Source organism: Pagrus pagrus (genome assembly GCF_965226575.1).
Source record: "Pagrus pagrus genome assembly, chromosome: 1".
In the NCBI taxonomy this organism is placed as follows: domain Eukaryota; kingdom Metazoa; phylum Chordata; class Actinopteri; order Spariformes; family Sparidae; genus Pagrus; species Pagrus pagrus.
In genome coordinates this window covers 36,858,890-36,871,477 of record NC_140185.1, presented here as the reverse complement: position 1 = coordinate 36,871,477, position 12,588 = coordinate 36,858,890, and the positions used below count along the sequence as shown (strand labels likewise).

At 42.9% G+C, this 12,588-nt stretch overlaps 3 protein-coding genes across 3 annotated transcripts; 2 read left to right on the top strand and 1 right to left on the bottom strand.

The window, feature by feature from the left end:
* Window positions 1-238: 238 nt before the first annotated feature.
* LOC311261691 (tripartite motif-containing protein 16-like) lies at window positions 239-2,085 on the bottom strand (the record flags this gene model as incomplete). Its single annotated transcript, XM_084360540.1, has 1 exon — window positions 239-2,085. The coding sequence occupies one exon, from the start codon at window positions 2,083-2,085 to the stop codon at window positions 418-420; it is 1,668 nt and encodes a 555-aa protein (XP_084216666.1). The 3' UTR covers window positions 239-417.
* A 1,426-nt stretch (window positions 2,086-3,511) lies between these two features.
* Window positions 3,512-5,718, top strand: LOC311259148 (guanylyl cyclase-activating protein 2-like; the record flags this gene model as incomplete). The annotated part of the gene is made up of 4 exons (XM_084356068.1): window positions 3,512-3,706; window positions 3,788-3,937; window positions 5,283-5,379; window positions 5,597-5,718. The coding sequence occupies 4 exons, from the start codon at window positions 3,512-3,514 to the stop codon at window positions 5,716-5,718; spliced, it is 564 nt and encodes a 187-aa protein (XP_084212194.1).
* A 3,312-nt stretch (window positions 5,719-9,030) lies between these two features.
* On the top strand, window positions 9,031-10,732 carry LOC311255645 (guanylyl cyclase-activating protein 2-like; the record flags this gene model as incomplete). The annotated part of the gene is made up of 4 exons (XM_084350281.1): window positions 9,031-9,231; window positions 9,352-9,501; window positions 10,383-10,482; window positions 10,611-10,732. The coding sequence occupies 4 exons, from the start codon at window positions 9,031-9,033 to the stop codon at window positions 10,730-10,732; spliced, it is 573 nt and encodes a 190-aa protein (XP_084206407.1).
* Window positions 10,733-12,588: the final 1,856 nt, after the last annotated feature.

The window sequence follows — 12,588 nt, the reverse complement described above, 5'->3', positions numbered from 1 at the left end:
TGTTTTTAACACATTTTAAGATGAATCAGGGTTTTTTTTCACAATAATGTTAAAAAGCTGAACGTGATAAAGGTTCATGTTGAATTTATTCTTCACTTCATCAGTTTGTCGGAGCAGAATCTCAGCTGTGTACAAGCAAATAAGGACTGATCTCCTGATTGATTATGATCATGTGAACTGAGCTCATCATGAGCAGTGACAGCCTCTGAGGCTGAACAGATACAGGAAGGAGCGCCGCCTGAGCACACTCAAACATTTACACAACAACAAGAAGACGTCAAAGTACCGCCCACAAGGTTTGATTGACAGGTGAAGAGATGACACAACAATCAGCTCTCAGCAACAATGATGGAAACAAAACAAGTCTGAAGAAATGAAACACAGAATTTAACCCACTGACCCTGAAATGACTTCAGTCTATCTGAGTCTGCAGATCTCAGCAGTGACTCCAGGATAAACAAGAAGTCCAGCATAGAGAGGCTGAGTGAATGTGGTCTGGACTCTGTGGAGGAGAGTCATGGTGTCAGAGATGCTGTAGAAGGACAGAATACCTGCACTGTGATCCAGGTACACTCCAACTCTGGAGGACCGAGGACCTGAGACGGGAGTGTCGACACTGTTGTGATAAAACTCATAACTATCTGTTTCACAATCTAACCTCCAAGATTTGTCATTGAATCCAAATGCACATTCCTTTGACTTCCCTGCTCTCCTGATATTCTTGTATGCGACTGCTACACCCCCTCCCCCTCTCCGCTTCACCTCCCAGTAACAACGTCCAATCAGACTCTCTTTACTCAGGACCTGAACCCAGTAAGTGAATCTGTCTGGATGACGAGAATAAGACTGTGGTTGATTCACTCTTGTTGCTTTTCTGTTCCCCTCAGATAATAACAGATTTGTGTTTGCTGTGTTTGCATCCAGTGTGATTTCATGTGAATATCTTAAGAAGTCAGCTCTGGTCTTGGGCTCTGGTTGTGGCAGTAAAACATCCACTTCAGTCACTGTCAGTGAGACGTTTGTCTGTTTCTGTCTCAGGACGTCCTGTAGTTTGTCTCTGACCTCTGACACAGCTGCTGTCACATCCTCAAAGTACTTCAGAGGACGGATATTGATGCTGGATGAGTGTGTAGACTCACTGAGTGCTGACAGTGAGGGGTCGTTGTGTAGAAAGTGGTTGTGATCCTCTGTGTGTGAGAGCTTCTTCAGCTCAGCGTCTTTCCTCTTCAGCTCAGTGATCTCCTGCTCCAGCTTCTCCTGAAGCTCTTTGACTCGACTCACTTCAGTTTCCTGCTGGGATCTGACCTGCTGCTTCACATCAGAGCGTCTTTTCTCCATGAGACGGATCAGCTCGGTGAAGATCTTCTCACTGTGCTCAGCTGCTTTATCAGCAGAGCGATTGATGGCCTCCACCTCCTGTTGAAGCACCTTCACATCTTCCTCTCTGTCCTGGATTCTCTGCTGGATGTTTTGTCGACTCCCCTCCAGCTCTCTCTGCCTCTCAGTCCTCTCTGCTGCAGCTGACACTGTGTCGTGGCCTTTATGTTCCTCCACAGAGCAGAGATAACAGATACACTGCTGATCAGTACGGCAGAACATCTTCATCACCTCATCATGACGAGAGCAGATGTTCTCCTGGAGCTTCTTGGACGGCTCCACCAGCTTGTGTTTCTTCAAAGGAGCTGATTCATAATGAGGCTGCAGGTGTTGCTCACAGTAAGAGGCCAGACAGACCAGACAGGACTTTAAAGCTCTCAGTTTCCTCCCAGTGCAGACATCACAGGCCACATCTTCAGGTCCAGCATAGCAGTGATCAGCAGAAGCAGCTTGGAAACCAGTCTTCTTCAGCTCCTCCACTAAAGCTGCTAACATGGTGTTTTTCAGCAGCTCAGGCCTCTGTGTGAAGCTCTTCCTGCACTGAGGGCAGCTGTGGATCCCCTTCTCATCCTCTGTGTCCCAGTGGTCTTTAATACAGTTCTTGCAGTAGCTGTGTCCACAGGGAGTAGTCACCGGATCCTTCAGTAGATCCAAACAGATCGGACAAGAGAAAGTCTCTTGGTCCAGCTGAACTGCTCTCTGCGCCATTTCACCTCTCAGTACATCGACTGTCTGAAAAAAAACTGTAGATCTGAAGGGGAGGGAACGAGGAAATACACTGACAGAGTGGAGCTGCTGTGTGAGAGGAGGAGGAGGAAGGAGGAAGCGGTCATCAAGCTTTGCTTCATTCCAGGACGAGGAGCAGCTCTGTGGATCTGAGCTCTGTTTACTGAAAGTTTCATGTTGTAAATGTTCGAGTGTGTCTGCAGTCAAGTTTTCATCCAAATGTATTTTGAGTTTTAACCAAACTTTGAGAAAAATCATCCAAAGAAAATAAGCTTGTTTTCATCCACTACGAGTTAAACAGCAGCTGGCACAGATTCCTGAGGGCACAAGATGACGTCATTAAAGGAGCAGTCTGTAGTTTTGGTGAAGAAATGTTCATGAGCGGAGAAAGATCTTTATTGGCTGATTTTTTTTCTGCCTAAACAAAATAAATAAACAAACTCTTTGTTTTCATGACTGAATAAACTGAATAAACAAACTGACCTCAAAGGACGACACACTTTATACTGTTTTACTGTGTTTATATGTGGCGGATCCTGCCACCTTTCTAGCTTCAAGCAGCGTTCCTCTGAGAACAGCTTGTTTATTCATTCATGGAGAAAATTTTGTGTTATTACCTCATTAATATTCTAAATATTAAAATTCTCAGTTTGGGTTTTCTTTCAAAAACTACATTCTGCCCGTTTAATAATTATAATGGAGTGTATATTTGTTTATGTTTTACCTTTAACCTCCAGTAGGTGTCCAAACACACAAGACACAAGCTTCTGCTCACCTATTTATTACCTGTCAGCTGGTAAAAATAACTCACACACACATACACACACACACACTCAGGACCAATCCCTGCCCTCGATGTACATGGAAACGCCCGCCTCATTATCATATTAGGTTCAGTAGGGATTTGAAATGCTGCTCGGGGAACAGAGGAGCAGTAGTTAAGTGCTATAAATAATAAACTTTTGATCTGCCTGATAATCTTGTCCTGCCTTCGCTCTGTTCGGTCACTCAGGAGAGAAGCTAAAGTAAGAAATTCAACAAATCAAAGAGCGTTTCTGCAGACAGACCGCTCACATCAACTCCAGCCTTTTTAATTGACTCTACCTATTAGATGATTAAGTCGAAACCACATTAATCACAAGTTTTGGCGCTCGGTGATGACAGTATTGCCAGATTTCCAGACCTACTTGGAGAACGCCTCGCTGGCCGAAGGTCAAATGATTAAGAGGTTAATCAGATTGACCTCTGAGTAGTCTGCTCAGAGCGACTGCTCGCTGCTGCAAAGCTCTCCAGTTGGATTGGAGCGTGTGAGCAGATACCTCAGAGACCTGCAGACCGACAGGAGACAAACTTTCACTCCAACAAACCGTTTCATCAGGACATCTTTTATCACAGGAATCAACCGAACATGGGACAAGAAGAGAGCCACAATGAGGAGATGGATCTGGCTCAGATTCAGGAGCTGTGCATCATGTTCATGAGGGAGTGTCCGAGCGGAGCCCTGCACCTCCACGAGTTCAAGAGGATCTTCGGTGTGCAGAGCAGCTCTGCAGAGGAGTCTCTTTACATCGAGACGATCTTTCACTCCTTTGACACAAATCGGGTAAAAGACGCAGCAGATTCTCGTCGAAGAATTAGACTTTTAGTTCCTTTGTGAATAAAACTCTGCATTGTTTGCTTACAGGACAACCGGCTGGATTTCATCGAGTATGTAGCAGCACTTCACTTGATCTTAAGAGGGAATCTTGAAGATAGGCTGAAGTGGTCCTTCAAGATGTACGACAAGGACGGGAATGGCAAGCTGGACAGACAGGAAGTGAAACGGCTCATCAGGGTAAGAGAAGACATTTCAGATACAAACAGTTTATTATACAGATGACTTCCCTGTTCCAGGTGCTATTTGTAAGAAAAGGTGTTTTTGAGTCTCGTTCCAAACTCGTCAAAAACTGACATTGTATCCCAAAGCGTCGTTATCTGACGAGCTGGGAATGAGACTAAAAAATCAAAGTTGAGCTCATGTGTTAGGTTTCATAACACAAATCCTCTGAAGTCAGATTACAGTACACGCTTGGCAACAGGGCTTAGGGTCGGGGGCCATGTACTGCAGCTTCACTGTACATGAGGTGAGGCGAGGAGACGATGGTCTCTGAGGGCTATTCTTGACGTGAACATCTCTGGTGGAATTAACAGTAAGCCTCTGAATTCAGACACAAAATTAGCCCACTGTCCTCACGCTCTGAGAGGTGATATCAGGTTTTGTTCCCTGATGTGTGAGGTATTCAACTATCATATCAGCAGGAGGTGATTTTAGGAGGGTTGGCATCCTCCTCTCTATCTCCTACACTGTAAATAAAAAATTTAAAAAAAACAGAAAAAACTACCGTAATTTAACATTCGTTTTCTGTTGTTAAAATACAGTTTTACATGAGATCTTGTTCATTTTTTGGGCTTTATGTAAAAACAGAGAAATTTACTTTATACAGATTACCTGTAACAGTTTCATCTATTCAATAAATGTGGATAAATATTAATTTAATGTAAAAAAAAAAAAAAAAAAAGATTAATTAATTAAAATTAAAAAAAGAGGGTGAGGAAAAAAATGAGAGGAGGATTTTTAATTTTTTTTCATTTTGCACTTCAAGAAAAAGTGAAGATGTGGAAATGAAGTCGACTCTTCTGGTCCATCAGGTCCAGGTCCGGGAGCGGCTGACAGCTGCGAGCTGCCCGAGCCTCCGGTCTCTGCCGTTACTATATTCTTGGAGTATGATGTTCTGTGTGTCGCGTAACAATCTCTTCAGAGTCCTCATACTGACAACTACACTGTGTTTATGAGCTCAAAGAGAAATAATGTCTTTGTTACTGAAGCTGCTCTGCAATAGTTTCACCAGTTCATCTACACGCAGGGCTTTTTGTTGAGGCGTTCACATGAGCTGTGTGACGTCGTCTTTCCCTCACTCCTGGCCCAAATACTCTTCAGTAGAAATCACTACAGATAGACTTTGTTATGACAGGGTCAGGGCCACAGTCCACTCACTGTTTCCTCCACTTTAACAATCGTTTAACAACCTTCAGAGCAGACGTGCCTCAACAATCAATGACAGTGTGACAAACTGTATGTCGTGCAGAGGTCAGGTTATTGAAGCACCTCATCACTGACAATGTTCATGTTTCTCTCACAGATTATTCACAAGATCAAGCTCCAGCGCAGTGACGTCGACATGACGCCGTCCGAAATCTGCGACAGAATCTTTGAGCTGGTGGACCAGAACCACGACGGTGAGTTCGTTCACAGTCAGCATCAGTTAACAGGAAACAGGAACAACGCAGTATGTTGTGATTGTTACATGTTTGTGTTTTTATAGTGTAGTTTCAATCTTTTTTAAACGTTGTACAATCCTCACATGGGAACTTAGAAAGATTATCCTGGCACCAGATCAGAAGTCATAAACACAGTAATTTGGATCAGACTTTTTGTTGTTTTTGTGTCCCACAGGTCAGATAACTTTGTCCGAGTTCATGGAGGGAGCTCAGAAGGACGAGTGGGTGTTGAACCTGCTCAAGCTGGACGTCAACGCCACCGGCTGGGTCGTCCAGAACTGTGGGAAGTTTCCATGATGTCTGTCGGAGTGGGTTCACCGCCCACAGGTTTTTGTTTGAGGCTAACACAGATTTGCTGTGTCAGGGTTTTTTTTACCTGCGTCTCCATGTTGAGCTCCCTGTGACTCACAGCTGGAGCTCAGTTTTCACGGCTGCAGGTCTGCAGTGAGTTTGGCTGCTGGTCCAAAGGTCCTCGCTGAACGTCTGTGGTCTGTTTGACAGGAAGCTACTGTCTCCTGAGAAGAAGACTGAGAACATTTTCTGTTATTGTTATTAATTACATTAATTATTATTGTATGTGTTTTTGGTTTAGGACTGTGGGATTTGTAAAAAAAAAAAAAAAAAAGAAAAAAAAGCCCAAAATTAAAAAGTGAACTTGACAACAAAACCCCAAAAATCAATCAACAAATCACTACTTATGTGACATAATTGGTTATTGTTATTAGGTTATTTATTATTATAAAATGCTTTCACTTTATACATATTTATGACCATATACAGATATATTTGTCTTTGCTCTTATGTCAAGTGAATGAGTAGTTCTGAAATGTGAGGCTGGAGATAAACCTGATTTTTAACCATGTGTTCCTGCAGACAAACATCGAGCTGCATCGTGAACATAGTTGCTTATATATCTCAGTCTGTCATCGTTGTCCCAGCTGCTGCTGACGTAGAGTTGATTTCTGAGTATGTGCTCGTCCAAACGGACGCAGGCAAATATAACACATACAAGAATGCACCGTTTGAAGCCAGTATATGTCCGGCTGTAGTCGACTGCAATGGAAAGAGCTAATAGCGATCAGCCACAACATCTTGTTACAATGCAATGTGAAACACTGGGTCCAACATTATCTGGATGCTACTTCGACGTGCACCACCGCTCTCAGTACAGCTGGAGACCCTCATGGCAGCAGTGCTTCCTGGTGACAGTGGCGACTGTTCAGCATGTTTAGAAATGGTCCAAGGAACGTGACAAGAGCTCAAGGTGTCAACCCGGCCTCCAAATTCCCCAGATCCCAATCTGATCAACAATCTGAGGGACGAGCCGGAACAAGTCCGATCCACCGAGGCTCCACTTCTCAACCCACAGAAAGGATCCGCCCCAAGATCCTGCCTCAAAATACAGAGATGCCTCGGCTGCACGACGGGCACACGACATTAGGCGGGCGGTTTTAATGTTGTGGCTGATCGGCTTATGATTTATTTGTTCATCTATTTAAAGGTTCTCTGTGCAGCGTCAAAAATCGGTGTAAAGTAATGAAGCAGACGTCATGTAATGTATGTGGCATCTAACTTGTGTTATAATGACTGCATTAGCAAACAGTTGCCTTTTTACAGCAGAAAACAGAGAAAACATGTTAAAACAACAAGTTATGTTTGTGGTCGTTCAATAATCACAAACAATATTTTAAAAAAAAAACAATATTTGCTCTCTTTTAGCTCTGATTGGGCTTCACCAACAATGTTCACCAGATAGTCTCTAACTGTGTCTGACATTTGGTGACGGGCTGGTGCTGTGGTGTCGACAGGAACGGCGGGACAGAACCGAACCAGCCAGTGTCGTGGACTCAAACCAAGACACGAGCTAAGAGATACTAAAACGCTCCTATATGAGTGCGGTTTTGTCACCATGGGCAGTTCTTTTCATATCAGTAATCATTTGACCCATTGTACATATCAGAATATTAATATTTATTAAGTGAGATTGTGTCAACAAACTGTCATCTGATAAATAAACCCATTCAATCCATAAACGATTCAGCAACGAGGCTCCAAAAATACTGCAGAACATTTTTCTTTGAGGTGAGAGTGAAAAGTCATGCTGTATCTGTTTAAGATGTGCATTTATTTTGTTATTAAAATTATTTTTATACACGCTTCATGCTGTGTTGTCTTGAATTGTTTTGCTGAATGTTTTTTTTTATAATTCTGCCACTTGGTGTCACTGAAGTCAGAAATATTCGAGTCCTATAAATCCTATAAATCCTACGCCCCGCAGCTTTAGACACACAAGTAATCCTCCGAGGTTAAGTCTGCACAGTTAAGTCTTGGCTGCTGATCAGTTTGTCTGCAGGAGTTCAGGTGATCTGGAGTGAAGACAACATTGCTGAGAACATGAGAACATAATCTAACAAATATTTAGCTCTGTAAACTGAATCTTGCTGGTGAAATCTGTGCAGGAGGAAACATCTGAACAATGTGTGGGATGACTGCCTCACTGAACCAGATCTACAGATCTACATACCAGTGGCTGAAAACAAGAACTCCTTTTGTTTTAATTTCACTGGTTTTGTTCACGTCACACCAGTTTATAATAAAAGCTCCACTGAAATCAGGTGAGTGTTGTGGGTGGATCGATGAGGGGTGGTGCATACGAACATCAGTCATCAGGTCAGGCTGGTCTGGGGCAGATATAATGGAGACCAGGAGGGAGGACACATCAGGTGTTATGTTACCTGAGATCTTGGTTCTGCCACAGTCCAGAGTGATGAGATGGGGACGACTGAACATTGATGAAAGTCTATTTAAAGTGACATTATGTAGAAATTGTCATTTTGTGCGATTTGGCGCCCCCAGCAGTTTTCTGATCGCGACACCTGTGAAGCTCCAGAAAGGTTTTGTGGACCACGAAACTTCACCTGACTTTCATCTGCATGGAGGGAGGAGATGATGACTGAGTTTATATTTGGGGTTGAACTGTTCCTTTAAGATAATTTCATCAAACACACACACAAAACACCACAATTATGCTAAAATAATCCATATTTGTATTTATATTTATATTTATATGCATTGTGTTTGCAGTCAGAACAGGTGCAGATCGGCTGGATAACAATCAAAGACTGCTTTAGCATCTATCCGACATTCAGCAGCTCAGGAGGGTAAACTGTGTTCAGGCAGACCTCAGTGGATCGACCACGCTCCGGCTTTGACGTCATGTGTCCTTTAATCCCGCTGAGAGCTCGGCGGTGGCCTTTGGTCCCCCGGGGGGCAATCCACTCTTCGCTTTCTTTGCTGTCAAAGAGCCACAGGAGCTGTCGCTTATGAGCAAATTCATTAATGCTGAGAAGACAGTGAATCAGCCTCTTGTTCAGGGGGTGTGGAGTTACTTTTCACACTGGAGGAAATACAAAATCTGAAAAATTCTCAAGTGGGATTTGGAGATGATCACTGAAAAGTCAATTGGATTTGTGCAGCAGGTTGCCTTGAAATAGCCCACTCAGAGAAGACTGCTGGGGAGACGAGCTGTCGAGCACCGTGACGAACATGATTCACAACTTCTGTGTAGGTTTTTCATCATCTTAGCGACTTTATTTAGTGTTTTAAATCATGGGTCAAACACAGAGTGACGCAGAACATGAGGTGACTCTTCAAAACATCCAAGAACTTTACCGTAAGTTTGCGAGCGAATGTCCAAGTGGAAATCTGCACCTGCACGAATTCAAGAGGATCTTTGGAATCAACAGCAGCTCCACAGCGGAAGAAATGGCGTACATGGAAAACGTTTTCCGATCCTTTGACACAAACAAGGTAATGTAGCGCCGTCTCACGTCTGACATCATCACTGATAACATGATGCTGTGATGTCGAGCTTCAGTATTTGTCAGTTTTTGCCGAAATGTTGCATTAAATCAGCTGTTTTCTTCTCAGGACGGTCACATAGACTTCATGGAATATGTTGCAGCGGTGCATCTTGTTCTTCGTGGGAAACTCGAGGACAAACTGAGGTGGTCTTTTAAGGTTTATGACAGAGATGGAAATGGCTGCCTGGACAGACAGGAAGTGAAACACATCGTTACAGTAAGTATTCAGTCATAAAAACATTATTATTTTCAAGAAGAGAATCAACTGTTTGAACCTTTTGCTTCAACATCCAGAGAATGTCCCTCTTTTTCACATGTGTGAATCATCTTCATCAGGACTGTGTGTGTGGTTGGATCAGATTTGATTGACAGCGGCCAGACAGCATGTCCATGTCTGTCCAGACTCATATAATATATGTAGTGAAGGCTTTGCAGGAATTAAATTAAAGGGTAAATAAAGTCCTCGGTGAAATCGAAGGTATCACGATGTTGACGTGTATGAGTCCAGTGAATTAGTTCCAGAGAGCTTCATCACAAGGTGCAACGACAATCACCTGAAGATCAACATCAGTCAAGTATTTTGTCCCAAATTTGAAGAATTTCCCTCGAGGCGTTCCTGAGATATGGCGCTCAGACCTGAAATCAATGCGACCTTTGACCTTCGACCACCAAATTTTAATCAGTTCATCCTTGAGTCCATTTGGACATCTGTGCCAAATTTGAAGAAAGTCCCTCCAGGTGTTCCTGATACGTCTTCTTCACAAGAATGAGACGGACGGACCTGAAAACATGCTGCCTCAGGCCACGACTATCGCCGGTGCGGAGGCAAAAGTCCCCAAACACTGTCCTGGATTCAGTTTCGATTCAAATATTGCTAAATCCTGATTGGTGCATGGAAGCGTGTGACATCACTCCAATGAACACACACACATTCATGTGAAATAATCAGACTTTGTCACAAACGATCTGATGAGAGCTGATAGAGAAAAAAGGTTTTTGGGGCCTTTAACTTTTTTACCTTTTCCAGATTTCCTCTCTCGAGTATCTGAACTGTAAGCAGCTTGTTGTTTTGTCCCTTTGTTTTCTCCATCTCCTCAGATCATCTCCAGGATAAAGAGGCAAAACAATCCAAGTATCACGGTGAACATCCAAGACATCTGTGACAGAATATTTGAACTGGTGGACAAGAATAATGACAGTAAGTTCAAAGTTGATCATAACACAGAGTACCAACACCAATCCTCCAGCTCCTTCCTGCACTTCTTCTTGTTTCCTCTTGTCCTTGATGAATTAAACTGCTCTGATCGCTCTGACTCTGTTCCCCAGGTCGGATTTCTTTGGAGGAGTTTATCGAAGGGGCTGAGAAGGACCCCTGGGTGATGGATCAGCTCAAACTGGACATCGGACCATGTGGGTGGTTCATGGAACAGCAGGAGAAGAAACCCTGACGTCATAATGTACAGTTGTTGTACATTATGTTGTTTTATGTTCACTGATTGGACAATAAGTCACAGATCTGCCTCATCAGATGACGTTTCACAGCAGGTTTGTGGCTTTTGTGATTATTCAATGGAATAATCTGCGTTTTGTTTTCTGGTCTGGGAGATTCTGATCTCAGCTGTAGGACATAAAAACATGCCTGGATTCTGAGCCTGAATGATCATCACTGTCTCTTCTGAGAGAAACATCTCCTGTTCATCTTCTACCAAGTGTGAGGACAAAGAGTCTTTCCTCTGAAGTGTTTTTTAACATCTGTGAACTGCTGCATGGAGATCGCAACCAGACCCAACCCACTCTACATGAAGCTGAGCATTTCCCCTTTGGTACATCTGTGGATCATCAGCTTTTACAGGTGATACACTGGCAGCACTGTGGCTCAGTGGTTAGCACTGCTGCTTCACAGGTCCTGAGTTTGAATCCTGGCTGGGATTCAAAGCGGGTCAGGTGTTGTTTTTGGAGCCGGTTGTAACCTGCTTTGCTTGCACGGGTTTAATTCTCCCATCAGAACCTTTGACCAGTGAACTGGTTCTGATCTGCAGCTGGTTCCTGGGGGCTGTTTGTTGACTGCCAGACCTCTGAGAACAGTTAAATGCAGTTTCACTACTTTGTTCATTGTATGATATGTGATAAAAATAGAATAAAGACTTTTTGTTGATATATATTGACAGTGGGTGCAGGTTTATACCCATCAGCTGAAGATTTAACTGACAGGATTCACTCTGTAGCAACAAGTTTAGTTTTATTATGTGTTTTTTATTTCTTTTCCAGATTTATCAGAACTGTCTGTATCGCTTTGTTACCAGTTTAGCAAGACGTTTGCCACCAGTCGGCCATGATTAATGGCTATTTGATGAAACTATCTGCAGTCATGCTTTCTTATACTTGTTCACTTTCTTGCTGACAGATACGAACAACATCTCTAAAGTTTACTGCATCTTGTTTAATCTGAACAAAAGTCAGTCTTAATGCTAAGCTATGCTATGCTAACCATCTCCTGGCTGTGTTTTTACCAAAATGACAAACTAATTGTCTAAAGCTCAACAGTCTCAACAGATCACACAGTGACACATACAGACAGGCAGCTTCTCTGTGAAAGATGTGGTAGGCTAGTTTGTTATATTACAGCTCCACGCCTGCAGAGAAATGTCAGACAACAATGAAAAACGATTCGGCCAAAGTAGTCAACATCTGAAATGTATTGATGATTTATTATTTGAGTATTGATTTTTTTTTTGTTAATTTTTATGTCTCCAAACTTTACGGTGTTGAATTTGCAACCCAATCACCAGAATAAATGTTAGCTCAGTACGTTCCTGCAAAACCACAGATAAGTTCAAACTCAACATTTCTTTATGCTGCAACTTTCTGTTTGTTTCGGTTACATTGTATTTTATTTTTGTCTTGTCACAACGCTGTGTTTTGGCACAAAAACCACTTGGTTAGTATCAATAAAACATCATGGTTTGGTTTAAAATACCTGTCTCGGTCACCACGATTAAAGATGGAGATGATCCGACTTCCCGTGGAAATTAGTTGGTTTTGGTCGCCACAAAAACAACTGGGAATGTCTCCAGGTGTCCTTAAAATGATCCAGTGGTGTGACTCGGTCGTGTTGGCTGTAGTAACGCCATGATCCCGTCTGACTCCTTGGACGTATCTGTGGTTTTCAGAAACGTGGAGACTGAGCTGTGAATTTGTTTTTGCTACGAAACAAGAAATCTCCTCATGTTGAGCCAAGTGACAGAGATATCTGAGCGTGTTGTCTTGATGTCAGTAGAGATCAGTGCACACATGTACAGTCAGT